The sequence below is a fragment of the Oratosquilla oratoria genome, chromosome 3 (genome assembly GCF_046742065.1).
Source record: "Oratosquilla oratoria isolate Oo_2021 chromosome 3, ASM4674206v1, whole genome shotgun sequence".
NCBI lineage: Eukaryota > Metazoa > Arthropoda > Malacostraca > Stomatopoda > Squillidae > Oratosquilla > Oratosquilla oratoria.
In genome coordinates this window covers 40,982,338-40,998,787 of record NC_134779.1, presented here as the reverse complement: position 1 = coordinate 40,998,787, position 16,450 = coordinate 40,982,338, and the positions used below count along the sequence as shown (strand labels likewise).

Sequence of the window (16,450 nt, the reverse complement as noted above, 5' to 3'; positions counted from 1 at the left end):
CATTGAATATACCTTAACACAATGGGTTAAGGAAAATACTAGATATAGAAACAATGAGGAACCGTTGAAACTAGACTTAATATTAACTTCTGAAACGGATATCGTGAATAAAATGGAGTATAAAGTACCAATTGGAAAGAGAGACCATATACTAATAGAGTTTGAATTAAAAGAACTAAACAATGTAAGAAGGAATAATAGACATAGAGAAGGAAGATTAATGTACAACAAAATGGATTTTGTAAAACTAAGAAAAAAAATCCAAAACACAAACTGGGATAAATTCTACAAAGATGGAAGACAAATGGAACATATGCAAAGGAAAATACAAGGAAGGAATTGATAAATATGTACCAAACAAGAAGCAAAAAGAGATTTGTATAAAGTGTTGGTATAACAAAAGGTGCAGTGAGGCTAAAGACAGAAGAGACAAAGCCTGGAAAAGATGAAAAATAGACAAAAAACATCCAAATGGCAAACATATATAAAACTTAGGAATGAATGTGAATATACACAGGAAAGAAAAAAGAAATTATGAAAAAGATATAGACAAATGTAAAGAGGAACCTAAACTCTTTTACATATATGTAAATGATAAATTAAAAGACAAATACGAAATAATAAAACTGCATGAAGGAGATAAAGAATATATAGATGACACAGAAATGGCAGAAGTTATGATCAGACATTTCAGGTCTGTTTTTACAATTGAGAGCTCACAAATTTGGGAAGATGAACAACAAGAAAGACCCCCTAAAATGAAAGAAAGAAATAAAGATAACACAGAAAGAAATAAAGAGACAAAAAAAAAACCCTAGATGTTAGGAAATTGCATGGACTGGATGGAATTGTAAATTGGATACTGAAAGAGTGTATAGAAGAACTGAAGGACAAATTATACAATATAATAGACTTTTCACTCAAAGAAGGAAAGGTACCACAAGATTGGAAAGATGCAAACATAGTACCAATATATAAAGGAGGAAACAAAGAAGATCCTACAAACTTCCGACTGGTATCCCATACAAGCACAGTAGCAAAAATATGCAATCAAGCACTTGGAAGAGAATGAAATATTAAACCCTAAACAATTTGGCTTTAGAAGTGGAAATTCATGTACCACAAACTTAATATGCTTTTACTCGAGATTAATTGAGATAATATAAGAAAGAGATGGCTGGGCAGATTGTGCCTTCTTGGACTTGTAGAAGGCTTTTGACAAAGTACCACATAAAAAGCTAATAAGAAAAATTGAAATAATAGGAGGAATACAAGGTAAGCTACTGGAATGGATGAAGGATTTCTAAATTGGGAGAAAAATGAGAGTATTACTGAGAGACAAAAATTTGAACTGGGAAGATGCAAGAAGTGGCGTTCCGCAAGGCTCTGTATTGGCTCCTTTAATGTTTGCCATATATATAAATGATATGGATGAGGGAGTGAATTGTTACATGAACTTCTTTGCTAATGATACCAAATTACTCAAGAGTAAACAAAGAAGAAGATTGCAGATTGCTACAAGAAGACCTGGACAAAATATGGGAATGAAGTCAGGTGTGAAACGAACTTTAATATTAAGAAATGTATTATAATGGAATTTGGAAAAAGCAAAAATAGAATATCGGGTCAATATAAAATTGGTAACAAGGAAGTCAAAAAAGTGTATTCAGAAAGTGACCTGGGAGCGATTATCTCAAGTGACTTAACACCTGATAAACATGTCAGTAAACTAGTTGGAGAGACTTTTACATACATACATACATATACCAGGGCTTTTTCCCCCTTCCAAGGGAGGTAGCCAAAAAGGGAAAGGCATAAAAACACTCCCACCCATTTCATCCCTAAATACACTCCACACCCCTCCCACCCTCCCTCTCATCTGAGCACCTCCTGGATGACAGGTCATCCCTGCACCCTGCCCACCGCCCTGGGTCAGAAGCAGTGTCGCAAGACACAGCACATCCACAGCAAGGCCGCTTCATTTAATCGGCGACCCCCCCTCTCCGTCCCCCCTTGCATATAAGGAGAGGACGGGGAGAAATCCCTTCGGGCTGCGTCAAAATTTACTCACACAAACTACCCCACCCCCCCGCCCATTCCTCCTCATGCAATCACAACATCATCCATATACAACCATTCTCCACTCACCTCTGTCTTCCGTCCTCTCCCTTCCTTCCTCAACAGACATTCCCCTCTTCCCCAAAGCCCCCTTCACCCCATCCATCCATCTCATCCTAGGACGTCCCCTCATGTTCACTCCCTCCACATCTGCCTTCCATACCTCTTTTACTAGTCTTTCTTCACTCATTCTTTCCATGTGTCCAAACCATCCTAATATTCTTTCATCAACCCTATCTCCCAAATCCTTTTTCATCCCTGTTCTCCTCCTCACCTCCTCATTTCTCACTCTATCCAGCCTAGTAACCCCCACCATACTTCTCAGACACCTCATCTCAAACACATTCAAACTCCTTCTCTCTTCTTCTCTTATGTTCCACGTTTCTGCCCCATACAGTGCTGTTGGCACAATCACTCCTTCATACAGTCTCCTCTTCGCATCCATTCCCAAATGTCTATTCCTCATTACACTCTTTAATCCACCAAGGCATTTACTCGCTTCTCTCAATCTACATTCTACCTCCACCTTCACTCCACCTTTTCCTGCTACACTTGCACCCAAGTATCTAAAACTATCCACTTCCTCCAGTCGCTCTCCCTTCATGTTCACTTCCAGTCTACTGCCACTTTCACCCCTTGTACATCTCATCACCTTACTTTTACCCACATTTATCTTTAGCTTTCTTCTATCACATACTCTCCCAAACTCTGCCACCAGCTTCCTCAATCCCTCCTCTGACCCTGCCACAAGCGCAGTGTCGTCCGCAAACAACAGCTGGCTCACCTCCCACTTTTCTCCATTTTTCTTAACCATCTCCAATCCCTGACCCACTACCCTAGCATTCACCTCTCGCACCACCCCATCCATGTATAAGTTGAACAGCCAGGGCGACATAACGCATCCTTGACGAAGTCCCACCTTTACTTCAAACCACTCACTCTCTCCATTTCTAATACTGACACAAGCTCTACTACTCTCATAAAAACTCTTGACAGCTCCCAAAAGCTTTCCTCCTATCCCATAAATATGCATAACCTCCCACAGTGCCTTTCTGTCTACCCTATCATAAGCCTTTTCCAGATCCATAAAAGCCCAAAAAACATCCTTCCCCTTTCCTATAGCTTTCTCACATATCTGTCTTACCACAAAGATCTGATCTACACAACCTCTACCTGTCCTAAATCCACACTGTTCCTCACCAATTACTCCTTCTGTTCCTCTCCTAATCCTCTCAATTAAGATCCTCCCATAAGCCTTCCCTACTACACTTAACAGGCTAATCCCTCTGAAACTACTACATTCACACTTGTCCCCTTTTCCCTTGTGAAGAGGAACTATACAGGCACTTCTCCAGTCCTCCAGTACTCTACCCTCTCTCCAGCAAACATTAAATAACCTCACCAACCAGTCCACCATCACTGAACCTCCCTTTTTCAGACATTCTGCATGGCATCCATCCAGACCAGGTGCCTTACCTGCTTTCATCATCTTTACAACTGCCTTCACCTCATCCTTCCTTATTTCTCCTCCATTCTCCTCACTCATCACTCTCATTTTCTTCGCATTTCCCACTGCAGCTATCTTTCCTTCCCTATCCTCCTTCACATTTAGCAACTCCCTAAATTATTCTGCCCATCTTCCCCTTACTGCCAGCTCTTCCATTATCATCTCTCCATCTGTACCTTTTACCTTTTCTTCCCTACTTGATTCGCCTCCTCTTCCTCTCTTAATTTCTTTCCAAAACATCTTTTTATTACTTTCAAAATTTTCTGTCATACTCCTACCCCATTTCACATCTGCTCTCCTCTTTGCCTCCTTTACCTTTTGCTTTACTTCTCTTTTCTTTTCTTTGTACGTCTCATATGACTCCCCCGTCCTCTTTTGTAACCAATCTGTGAATGCTCGCTTCTTCTCTTCTACAACCTTCTTTGTTTCCTCATCCCACCATTCACTACCCTTTCTTCTATTTCCCCCTGTCCTTCTTGTTCCACACACCATCCTTGCACACTTTAAGACTCCCTCCTTGAACCATCCCCATTCCTCCTCCACCCCCATCTCTGCTCCATCCTTTACTCCCTCCCACTCCTCCTTCAGCTTCTTTTCATACTCCTTCTCCTTTTCCTTTTTATTCAAGGAGTTCACTCTAAGAACCTCCCTACCTTTTGTCCCTTTCCTCTTTCTCCATCTATCCTCCACTCTCAGCTTACCTTCCACCAAAAAATGATCTGATATTCCCCCACCCTCTCCCCTTAGCACATGTACATCCTTAACTCTTCCTATCATAATCCTATTTACCACTACATAATCCATTAGCGCTCTATCTACCACCCTTCCCTCCACCACCCTCTCCCATGTGTACTTATGCTTGACTTTCTTCCGAAACACTGTATTTGCTATCATCAACTCTCTTTCTAGACACATTTCCACCATCAACTCTCCACTACGATTCTTTCCTGGAACTCCACACTTCCCAACCACTCCATCGATTGGACCATTTCCCACCCTAGCATTAAGGTCTCCCAGTACTATTACATTGACATTTCTTCCTAAACCCTCTATGCACTCATTTAAATCTATCCAAAAGGCCTCCCTTTCTTCCACGCTCTTTTCACTGCCAGGCCCATATGCACTTACAAAAACCCACATCTCCTTTCCCAGTTTCACCTTCATCCACATTATCCTTGAGGAAACCTCCTTCCACTCCACTACCTGTTTACCTATCTCCTCACTTACTAGAATAGCCACCCCTTCCCTCCCTCGCCCTCTCTTCACTCCTGAAAACCTCCCACTTACACTCCCAAACTTACACTCACCCTTCCCTTTCAACTTAGTTTCACTCAAAGCCAACACATCCATCTTTCTTCTCACAAACATACTACCTATCTCTTCCCTTCTACTCTCATCTGTACCACATCCACGCACATTAAAAGACCCAAACCTTAGGGTGCTGGCCCGAGGCCCTCCAGCACCCCTTATGCCTTCACTTTTCTTTCTAGGATATATGCCCCGTGGGGCTACAGGGAGAAGGATGCCTAGTCCCTCTCCCCGTCCCTTTCTTCTCGCCTCTTACGATACAAGTGGGATACTTGGTGGCAGTATTCTTTCCCCCCATCACAGAAAGAGAATACTCAGAGAAATGGTACAGGACAGCAACAAGGGGTTGGGGGACAGCATAACGGAGGGACAGTCGTAGTATAAAAGTGTCATCATTTCTCTATGACAGAATTTCTTCTATCATAGACAAAATGATGTGTGGCTCTGGTCCGTAGGGGCGCCCCATATAGACCCTAAAGTATCGACTGCATGCTACTTTGCCACAATAACAAGCAGCCAATACCCCAGACAGAGAGACTTTTAACTTATTAAAATCATTGAAAGTGGCCTTCAACTACATAGATGAAGAAATGGTAAAGAAAATAGTGGTTGCACTAATAAGACCTAAACTAGAGTATGCTGCAACACTATGTGCACCTAGCACAAAAAAAAAAAAGCATAAGAAAATTAAAAAGAATTCAGAGAGCAGCAATAAAAGTGGCACCTACACTGTCAAATTTGACATACGAACAAATATTGGATAAATTACATCCATCAACATTGGAACAGAGAAGAGAAGTGGTGATTTGTTGACCATTTACAGCATTATGAAAGGGATGGAAATTTTTGATAGAGATGACTTATTAAAATGGGACAGAAGAGAAACAAGAGGACACGAAAAGAAGATAAAGAAGGACAGTTACAGAAGGGATTTGAAAAAGAATAGTTTTCCATATAGAGTGATTGATGTCTGGAACAAACTAAATGGAGAAATGGTGAGTGCCAAAACTATACAAGATTTTAAGAATGAACTGGATACGGAGAGATACGAAAATGGGTCACTATGAGCATAGCTCTTGTCCTGTAAAATACAGCTAGGTAAATACACGGATGGACCACCATCTGGAATGGATATCTAGAATGAGCTCTGGAGTACAGCATTTTTTCGCTATGTTGAAGGAAATGTCTAGTTGGTATCATACAGAAAGGGAGCTTTGTTTATTGAATGAAATTATATATATGAAATGAAAATTGTAGGTCTGAAAGATGAATACAGGGCAATGTATAAATGAAAATTATAGATCTGAAAGATGAATACAGGGCAATGTATAAAGTGATTGAGCTGAAAAAATAAAGAAATGTTGAAACAAATGAGCTTAATGATCTAAAAAAGGAAATAAACGTAGTCAAAAGTGAGAACGGAAGAATAAAAGAAGATACAAATAAACATGAAGCTTTGAAAAAAGAAGTAAAAGAAATACAAGCGGTGACCAAGAAAGTTGGAAAAACCATAAAAGAGACAGATCAGCAAGAAATAAAAAATCAACGGAAAGTAGAACAAGAAAACAAAAAAAAATATATATTTTTTTAAATAAATTGGACAATAACAATTAGAAGAAAATGCAAAAGAAACAGTCATTAAAGTAAAAAAAAAAAAAAAAGGGTCGGAGACACGGTTGATAAAAAAAAAAAAGTGTAAAGTAGTTTATGGTATTAAAGAAAAACACAATGTAGCTAGCTGTTTAAGAGAAAAAGAGGAGAAAGAAATAGCAAAAAAAATTCTGAAAGAGATACAAGAGGATGGGCAAGAAATGGAAAAGGAAATAGAAGTGCATAGAATGGGACAACTCTAAAGAATAATATAGACTACTAAAAATTAAACTAAGTTCTCAATTGATAGTGGAAGAAGTACTATCAAAAACAGCAAAGGTGGGCCAAAGTGAAAAGTACAAAAATATATGGATAGAAAAAAAAAAAAAAATGAGCGATGAGGAAAAGAGGGAGAAGGCACTAAGAAGTGAAGCAAATGAAAAAAACAAGAAAAGAACTGAGACAAAAAAGATTTTTTTTTTGTGAGTACTCAGCTTGAGGTCGAGAAAATGGTATATATATATATATATATATATATATATATATATATCAAGGACTACTATTACACAGGATGTGTGCACCCAGATCCCTGGGTCCGCTAGCAGAGGCCATTGCTTTCTTCATAACCTAACATTTTATATTGGACAAATATATCAAAACTAAAAACCTAACATTGTATATAGGACAAATATATAAACTATTGACTTATTCAATGCAGTATAAGTTAATATAAACTTTTATAGTGAAATAAGAAACTATTTTTAAGGCACTGTTATGCTTTGAAATGCCAATTTTAGCCGGACTTAACAGGTATTATTGTATGAGGTTAGTGGACACCAGGGTTGGCGATTTTTTTATCTTTTTAAAAAATTTATATTTTTTTTTAAATCGGGTTTATTTGATTTAAATATATTTTTTTATAGATTTTAAATATTGTGGGATTGCTATCTGCTATGCGATCTGATTGCTAAAGGACATATTTAGCATATCAATATAAGGAGCAGTGTTATATAAACTTGCCACAAGTATACAAGGAACAGTATAAACCAGGGGTTCTTAACCTTTTTTCTCCAATTCCCCACTTTTTAGTGAGCCAACTCTCCATTTCCCACCACAGCATCGGTCTTTGACAAATTCGATTTTAACCCATGCAGTGTTTAGTTACTAAACAGTGCATGGGTTAAAATCGAATTTGTATATTTACAAATTCACAAAATGTGACAACAAGAAGACATCAGAAACAAACAAAAAGAAACAAAAACACATCGATTAGAAAAAAAAAAGAAAAGACAGTGGTTCTTCTGTCCAACCGGTCATTCCCCACTTGGCAATTCTGCCATTCCCCACCAGTGGGGAATTCCCCACAGGTTAAGAACCACTGGTATAAACCGTATGTGAGGACGGTATGCTCAGGTTCACTTGATTCCTCCAAGATTTTTCTCATCTTGGTGACATTTGCTGCATTGTCTGTCACAACACTTCCAATGTGACAACCAAAATCTTGTTCAGCCTTCTTGATCGAATTTTGTACAAGTTGTAGAAGATATTCAGCAGTGTGAGGTTTCCCTGATGTGTCTATTGTGTCAACTAAATAAATCTGACCAGTGGATGTTGTTAGAGTGACACATATTATGGGCTCATTATGGATGTTAGACCACCCATCAAATGAAAGACATACAGTTTCATTATTCAGGTCATCTGCACACTTTTTATATTCCTTTTCATACACAAGATCCAAGTACTTATCACCAATATCTTTTCTGGATGGAGGAATATAAACTGGCCTCAGGTTCTGAACCATCTTGAGAAACTGAGGATGCTGAACAAGACAAAATGGTGAATTCGTAGCAAATATAATTCTTGCAACTTCTTTGTCAATATTTTCCTTTAGAGAGGCTAAAGTTTTTATGATAAATCTGTCCAGAGATGTTGATGACTTTCTTTTAGATGAAAATTATTTAGAAGTGGCGCCTGTGGAGGAGTCTGACAGTGACTTTTTTAATGGTGGAGTCAGGTTTGCAGATAATTCAAGTGGAGCCGATGATGAAGGGATTGAAGCTGTTGATACAGATCCTGAAATGGAAACAGAAAATTTTAGCATATTGCATAATTTATAAATGAATAAATAAATGAATGAATACAGTGTGATTTAGGCTACTTTTGAGTACAGTAGTTATTTTTTTAGATAATGATCATATTCACACAAGCCACTAAATTATTTGGAAATAATCAACAGGATATGAAATAGGTGGGCTTGGATTTCAACCCACAAAGGATTCAGTCCACTTTTAAATTCACTAGAAATAATGGGTTAGTTGGGTTAGGTTAGGCTAAATCCCTTTGGGCTGAATCCCATGTGGGCTGAATTCCAATGGAACCTATGAAATATATTACACAATGTTGAATGAAATGAATAACAATCATCTAGGCCCCAAAGTTGAGTGGATACAGTATATTATAGTGATATAGTCATTACCCAAAATTAGAAGTAATGAAGTTGAAGTATCATCTCTTTAGGCCTTCACATTTTTATTGCACATGCTCTCCATTGTTCACCAAATTTATATAGTTGCGTATGAAAAGGGAGAAATGCACACAATATAAGTAAATTATTTACCTGGGTCATCAATTTCTTCTTCTGTATGCTGTGGCTGACCTTGGCAATTATCTCTGTGAGATTTTAATCTTGACACAATACCCTGTAGTTCCTGGCTGTAGTCTTTGCATTTAGCTCAGTACCCTTTGCCAGAAGTTGTTGGTAGTTTTTTAAAATAATTCCAGACAGGATCATTTTTTCTGCCTGAAGGAACCACTCTGTCAGGTTCAGAAGACATCCTGGTTAATTCCAAAGCAGCAACTGACTCAGTGAGAAGCTGCTTACCTAGAACAAGTTTCAACAAGAATCTTGTTGAAACTTGTTGTGGGCTTCACAGTGATATATACTACATGTAGGCTTATACCATTCCTTGTATACTTGTGGCAAGTCTATATAACACTGCTCCTTATATTGATATGCTAAAAATGTTCTTTAGCAATCAGATCGCATATCAGATAGCAGTCCCACAATATTCAAAATCTATAAAAAGAGTCTATTTAAATCAAGTAAATCTGATTTAAATATAAAGAAATCTATTTTTTATATTTTTTAACCACTTCACTCCAGGCCAAAATCTCGCGGACAGCATTATCTGCCAGACGTACGATGTGTCGTAATAATACTCGCATCATAAAATATAGTCACCGCTTATATCGATCGTTCTCTCTTTCACCCGTGAATTTTGATAACCATAGAAAATGTGATGAAGACAGTTTGGAGAGTATGTCATTACGCAAGGGCAACTAAATATAATCAAGACGCCGATATGGCAGCCTCGCATATCCACTTGCTCCTCATGCCGCCTATGTATGCGGCACCGTATGGAAGAGGTTAAAAAGATAGAAAAAAAAAAATCGCCAACCCTGGTGTCCACTAACCTCATCCAATAATACCTGTTAAGTCCGGCCAAAATTGGCATTTCAAAGCATAACAGTGCCTTAAAAATAGTTACTTATTTCACTATAAAAGTTAATATTAACATCTACTGCATTGAATAAGTCAATAGTTAATATATTTATCCTATATACAGACACTCCTCAACTACGTTTTAGTTACGTTCCGAATGGCCGAACGTAAGATGAAAATGAACATAAGTTGTTACTGTACTATACATTCGTAAATTCTATTACCGTATCTTATAAAACACCCCTAAATCATTAATTATACACATAACATTGTAAAATAATAACATTAATTTCAAATAAATTAAATTCAAGTAACATAAATTGAGATGGTGGAGGAGGAGGGGGAGGAGGAGGAGGATGAGGCAAGGCATGTTCAGTTTGTCGTTTGTGCAGTGTAAACAATGGATGCAGCATCATGCGCAAGTATCGTTTGAACTACGGAGAGCGCGCTAAACAAAAAAATTCACTCAAAAAAAAAAATTTATAATTTTTTTTTTAGTCAGTTCAAACGTAAAATCGAAAAAACGTAAAACGAATGAGCGTAAGTAGAGAAGTGTCTGTACAATGTTAGGTTTCTAGTTTTTATATATTTGTCCAATATAAAATGTTAGGTTACGAAGAAAGCAATGGCCTCCGCTAGCGGACCCAGGGATCTGGGTGTGCACGTCCTGTGTAATAGTAGTTCTTGATATATATATAAATATATATATATATATATATATATATATATGTATGTATATGTATATATATGTGTATATATATATATATATATATATATATATATGTATATATATATATATATATATATATATACATATATAGATATATATGTATATATATATATATTATATACACATATATATATTATATATATATATGTATATATATATATATATATATATATATGTATATATATATATGTATATATATATGTATATATATATATGTGTGTGTATATACATATATATGTATATATATATATCTTTATCTATATATATATATATGTGTATATACATATATATGTATATATATAAATATATATCTATACATATATATATATACATACATATATATACATATATATATATATATATATATATATATATATATATATATATATATATATATATATATATAAAGCAAACGCAGGAAACAAACAAAAAAAAGGATGAAAACTTAACAAATTAAAGATAACATATACCAACATAGATGGTATGATTTCAGGACTAAATGAATTAAATGACTATCTGGCAGAAGAGAAACTGAATATAATGGATATTGTGGAGATGAAATTAAAAGGTCCACTACCGCCGAATACTGTTGGACAAGGTTTATATAATCATTGGATAAAAAGTAGAGAGGAGAAATAGGATGGAACTGCAGCAAGGGAATGTGGGATATATAGATGTAGAAATGGCTGAAATTATGAACAAACATTTTAAATCTGTATTCACAAATGAAAATACACAAAATTGGGATGAAGAAAAGGGAGAAAGACCCCCCCCCCCATGAAAGAAAGAAATGTGACACTGAAAAATATAAGGGACCAAATGATAAACCTTGATGTCAGAAAATCACACAGCCCAGACATAATTGCAAATTGGGTACTAGAAGAACATATAGATGAACCAATGGACAAAATATGTAAAATAATAGATTGTTCACTCAAAGAAAGAAAGGTACCGCAAAAAATGCAAATATTGAAACGGTATATAAAGGGGGAAGATAAAGAAGACCCAACAAACTATAGACCAGTCTCCCTTACAAGCATACATACATACATATACCAAGGCTTTTTCCCCCTTACAAGGGGGTTAGCCAAAAAGAAAATGGCATAAAATCATTCCCACCCATTCCATCCCTGAATACACTCCACACCCCTCCACCCTCCCTCTTATCTGAGCACCTCCTGAATGACGGGTCATCCCTGCACCTTGTCCACTGCCCTGGGTCAGAAGCAGTGTCGCAAGACACAGCACATCCACAGCAAGGCCGCTTCATTAAATCGGCGACCCCCCCTCTCCGTCCCCCCATTGCATAAAATGAGAGGACGGGGAGAAATCCCTTCGGGCTGCGTCAAATGTTGCTCACACATACTACCTCACCCCCCATCCACCCGCCCATTCCACCTCATGCAATCACAACATCATCCATATACAACCATTCTCCATTCACCCCTGTCTTCTGTCCTCTCCCATCCTTCCTCAACAGACATTCCCCTCTTCCCCAAAGCCCCCTTCACCCCATCCATCCACCTCATCCTAGGACGCCCCCTCATGTTCACTCCCTCCACATCTGCCTTCCACACCTCTTTTACTAGTCTTTCTTCACTCATTCTTTCCATGTGTCCAAACCATCCTAATATTCTTTCATCAACCCTATCTCCCAGCTCCCTTTCCACCCCCGTTCTCCTCCTCACCTCCTCATTTCTCACTCTATCTAGCCTCGTAACCCCCATCATACTTCTCAGGCACCTCATCTCAAACACATTCAAACTCCTTCTCTCTTCTTCTCTTATGTTCCATGTTTCAGCCCCATACAGTGCTGTTGGCACAATCACTCCTTCATACAGTCTCCTCTTAGCATCCATTCCCTTACAAGCACAGTAGCTAAAATATGTGAAAAAGTTATCAAAAGTAGATTAAACATCTGGAAGAAAACAATATACAAAATTCAAAACAATTTGGATGTAGACAAGGAAGATCATGTGCCACAAACTTTACTTGTTTCTATTCAAGGTTAATAGATATAATGCAAGAATGAGACTGGTGGGCAGATTGTGCTTTCCTGGATTTAAAAAAGGAATTTGATAAAGCACCACAAAAAGGTATTTTTAGAAAACTTGAAATAATAGATGTACAAGGAAATTTATTGAGATGGATGGAAGATTTCTTGCATGGGAGAAAAATAAGGGTGATACTTAGAGATATAAAATCGACCTGAGAAGAAATGATAAGTGGAGTCCCACAAGGTTCAGTATTAGCTCCTATAATGTTTGCTACATATGTAAATGACATGGATGAAGGTGTGGAATGTTATATGAACTTCTTTGCAGATGATGCAAAACTACTAAAGAAAGTATAGAGAAAGATTGTGGATCACTACAGAGAGACCTGGACAAAGTCTCGGAATGGAGCCAAAAGTGGGAAGTGAACTTTAACATCAAGAAATGTAGTATAATAGAATTTGGAAAAGGTAAAAAAAAAAAAAAAAAAGTAGTAAAACAAATTAGCTCTGAAAATGATCTAGGAGTAATTATTAACAAAGACATGTCACCAGACATGCATATAAACAAAATAGTCAGAGAAACCTACAATTTACTAAGATCAATAAAGGTGGCTTTTAATTACTTGGATGAATTAATGGTAAAACAAATATTAGTCACACTGATAAGACCAAGATTGGAGTATGCCATGACACTATGGATACCCAGCACAAAAAGAATATAATTTTTTTTTTTAGAAAGAATCCAAAGAGCAACGACAAAGATGGCACCAACACTTTCAAAATTGGCAAACGAACAAAGATACAACTCTAGAACAAAGAAGAGAAAGAGGTCTACTGGCCATTTACAGAATGACGAAAGGCAACGAAGTCCCTGGCAGAGAAGACTTATTAAAGTGGGATAAAAGAAAAACAAGAGGACATAAAAAGAAACTCAGAAAGGATAGTTATAGAAGAGATCTGGAAAAAAAAGTTTTTTCACAGAGTGGTGGATGTCTGTAACAAATTAGACAAAACAATAGTGTGTGCAAAATTTATACAAGAATATAAAAACAAACTAGATACTGAGAGATACAAAGACGGGTCAATACGAGTATAGCTCCCCTTCCCATATAATACAGCTAGGTAAATGCACAAGCAAGTTCATATTATGTTATATTACATTAAATTTTTTGCTTCAAAAGACTTCTTCATAAGTAGGCACTACCCTAGCCCTAAGAGGGGAGTTCATAACATTAAATCAAATGCACACCTACCTTGGAAGTGCATTCTTTTCATTGGTAAGGCTATTTCTGTTTATGTTAATATTTAACCTGCAGTTTGCTTTTATTTTGCAGACATGTATGGGTCATCCTTGCCAGGAACCCTTACCTACAATGGCACTACAGAACAGTTTGATCAGCTTGATTTCTTACTCACCAAAGCTAATATTAAACCAGAGGAATACAATGGGAGCTACAGTTCTATCTTTCCTCTGAGGCCTCATTTTGCAGCCATCAATGTGAACAATTATTCAACTGAAAGGTAAAAGAAGTGCTTATTTTCATGTACTGCTGTATATCCATACTTACCTTGGCCCTATTGGACATATTTACAACTTAGTTACTTGTCCTGCCTCCAGTTGTAGTGTCACCAATTTTGGCTCCTCTACTAGTCACCCTTGTTGGAAGTGGCCAGCCTGAAACAAGTGGTAGGGACAGAAGATATGGGAGGTTTTTCAAAAAGGGGAGTTAGAACACACCATTGAGTTTGCTGTAGTATGATTCCCTTGGGCACATTTGGAATGAGCACTTCCATACTTAGTGCCAACAGCTAGTGGTGTTCTCATTGGAATGTACCTGTCAGAACATAAGTTCACTGTGGTATATTTACCCTTACGCACACTTGGGATGAACACTTCCGTGCTCAGTGCTAATGGCTGGTACTGTTCCTTAAAGAACAGCTATCTTCCAGAAGAATAGCTAGGATATTTAAAGTAAATCCCATGACTGATCTCTGTTTATTAAAAATGCCGATGATACTATTTACAACAATGGTGGCAAAATTTTTAATTCTTTGTTTTTAGTGTACAATAATTTATACTCTTTGTACAATACATATATATCCTTGTTATAGGATATAGACGTATATTTTTTATTTTATTTACAAAAGAAATAAAGTTGGAGTGAATATATATATTTATATGAATATAGATTAATCATATGCGTGCTGTGCTTAGGGATGACCATAGTCTTGACCTGTAGTTGGCGGTCATGAGTTTTTAACCACTTCACTCCGGGCCAAAATCTCGTGGGCAGCATTAGCTGCCAGACGTACGATGTTGCGTCATAATACTCGCATCATAAAAAATAGTCACCGCTTATATCGATCGTTCTCTCTTTACCCGTGAATTTTGATAACCCTCGAAAATGTGATGAAGCCAGTTTAGAGAGTATGTCAGTTACGCAGGGACGACTACAATAAATATAATCAAGATACCGATATGGTAGCCTCACGTATCCACTTGCTCCTCATGCCGCCTACATATGCGGCACCGTATGGAAGGGGTTAAGGGGATACTCCACGTGTTGGCTACAGAACACTACAGACCTCCCCCCTAGTGATGAGGTAGGGGGAACGATATCTGTTTCTTCTTTGTAGTGTGCTTATGGTTTGTAGCCTGTGTGTCTGGAGGTGTCAGAAGACTAACAGGATCTTGTGTGTTGTCCGAGAGGAGGTATACAGGCTTGGCACGGTCCATGGAGATGACGTCAGTGGTTCCACGGTGATTGATGGTCAAGTTCTTTCATGTTCTCTTGACGACTTTGTATGGTCCATCGTATGGTTGTTGAAGAGGCCTCTTTACTCCATGCGAACGAAAACATGTGAGCAGTCATCGAGGTCCTGGCATATGCGGCACCGTATGGAAGGGGTTAAGGGGATACTCCATGTGTTGGCTACAGAACACTACAGACCTCCCCCCTAGTGATGAGGTAGGGGGAACGATATCTGTTTCTTCTTTGTAGTGTGCTTATGGTTTGTAGCCTGTGTGTCCGGAGGTGTCAGAAGACTAACAGGATCTTGTGTGTTGTCCGAGAGGAGGTATACAGGCTTGGCACGGTCCATGGAGATGACGTCAGTGGTTCCACGGTGATTGATGGTCAAGTTCTTTCATGTTCTCTTGACGACTTTGTATGGTCCATCGTATGGTTGTTGAAGAGGCCTCTTTACTCCATGCGAACGAAAACATGTGAGCAGTCATCGAGGTCCTGGCTCACAAATGATCTTGTGGGTGAGGTACGCGGTGGCACTGGCTGGAGTTTCTGCATTGTATCTGTAAGATTAGTGGCATAATCTTAAATGCTGCAAGGCTGTGTTATAGGGGCAGATGCAAGAAACTCACCTGGCAGGCAGAGTGGAGTGCCATAAAGAAGTCCTGCAGAAGAGTGGCCAAGGTCTTCTTTGAGAGATGTGTGTATGCTGAGGAGGACCATTGGAAGCACCGTAGACCAGTCGGTGCAGTCACGTGCTGTTGCTGCAAGTGAAGCCTTGAGTTGTCGGTGGAAGCGTTTGACGAGTCCATTGGATTGAGGATGGTAGCTTGCTATTCTGCAACACCAGATACCAAGCAAAGACATAATTTTGTTCTATAGAGTGGATTCAAATTGGCTACCAAGGTCGGATGTGAGGCTGAGTGGTGTACCGAATCCTGAAATCCAGGTA

The 16,450-nt window shown here is 38.0% G+C and overlaps 1 protein-coding gene across 1 annotated transcript in view; it reads left to right on the top strand.

Moving 5' to 3' along the window:
- LOC143022043 (ATP-binding cassette sub-family A member 9-like) overlaps nt 1-14,292 on the top strand; it is a 152,218-nt gene extending 137,926 nt beyond the window's left edge. Inside the window, exon 11 of the mRNA XM_076179981.1 lies at nt 14,086-14,292. Coding sequence (XP_076036096.1) covers nt 14,086-14,276 — 191 coding nt within the window. The 3' untranslated portion in view covers nt 14,277-14,292. The remainder of the gene's footprint in view (nt 1-14,085) is intronic.
- The last annotated feature ends 2,158 nt before the right edge of the window (nt 14,293-16,450 follow it).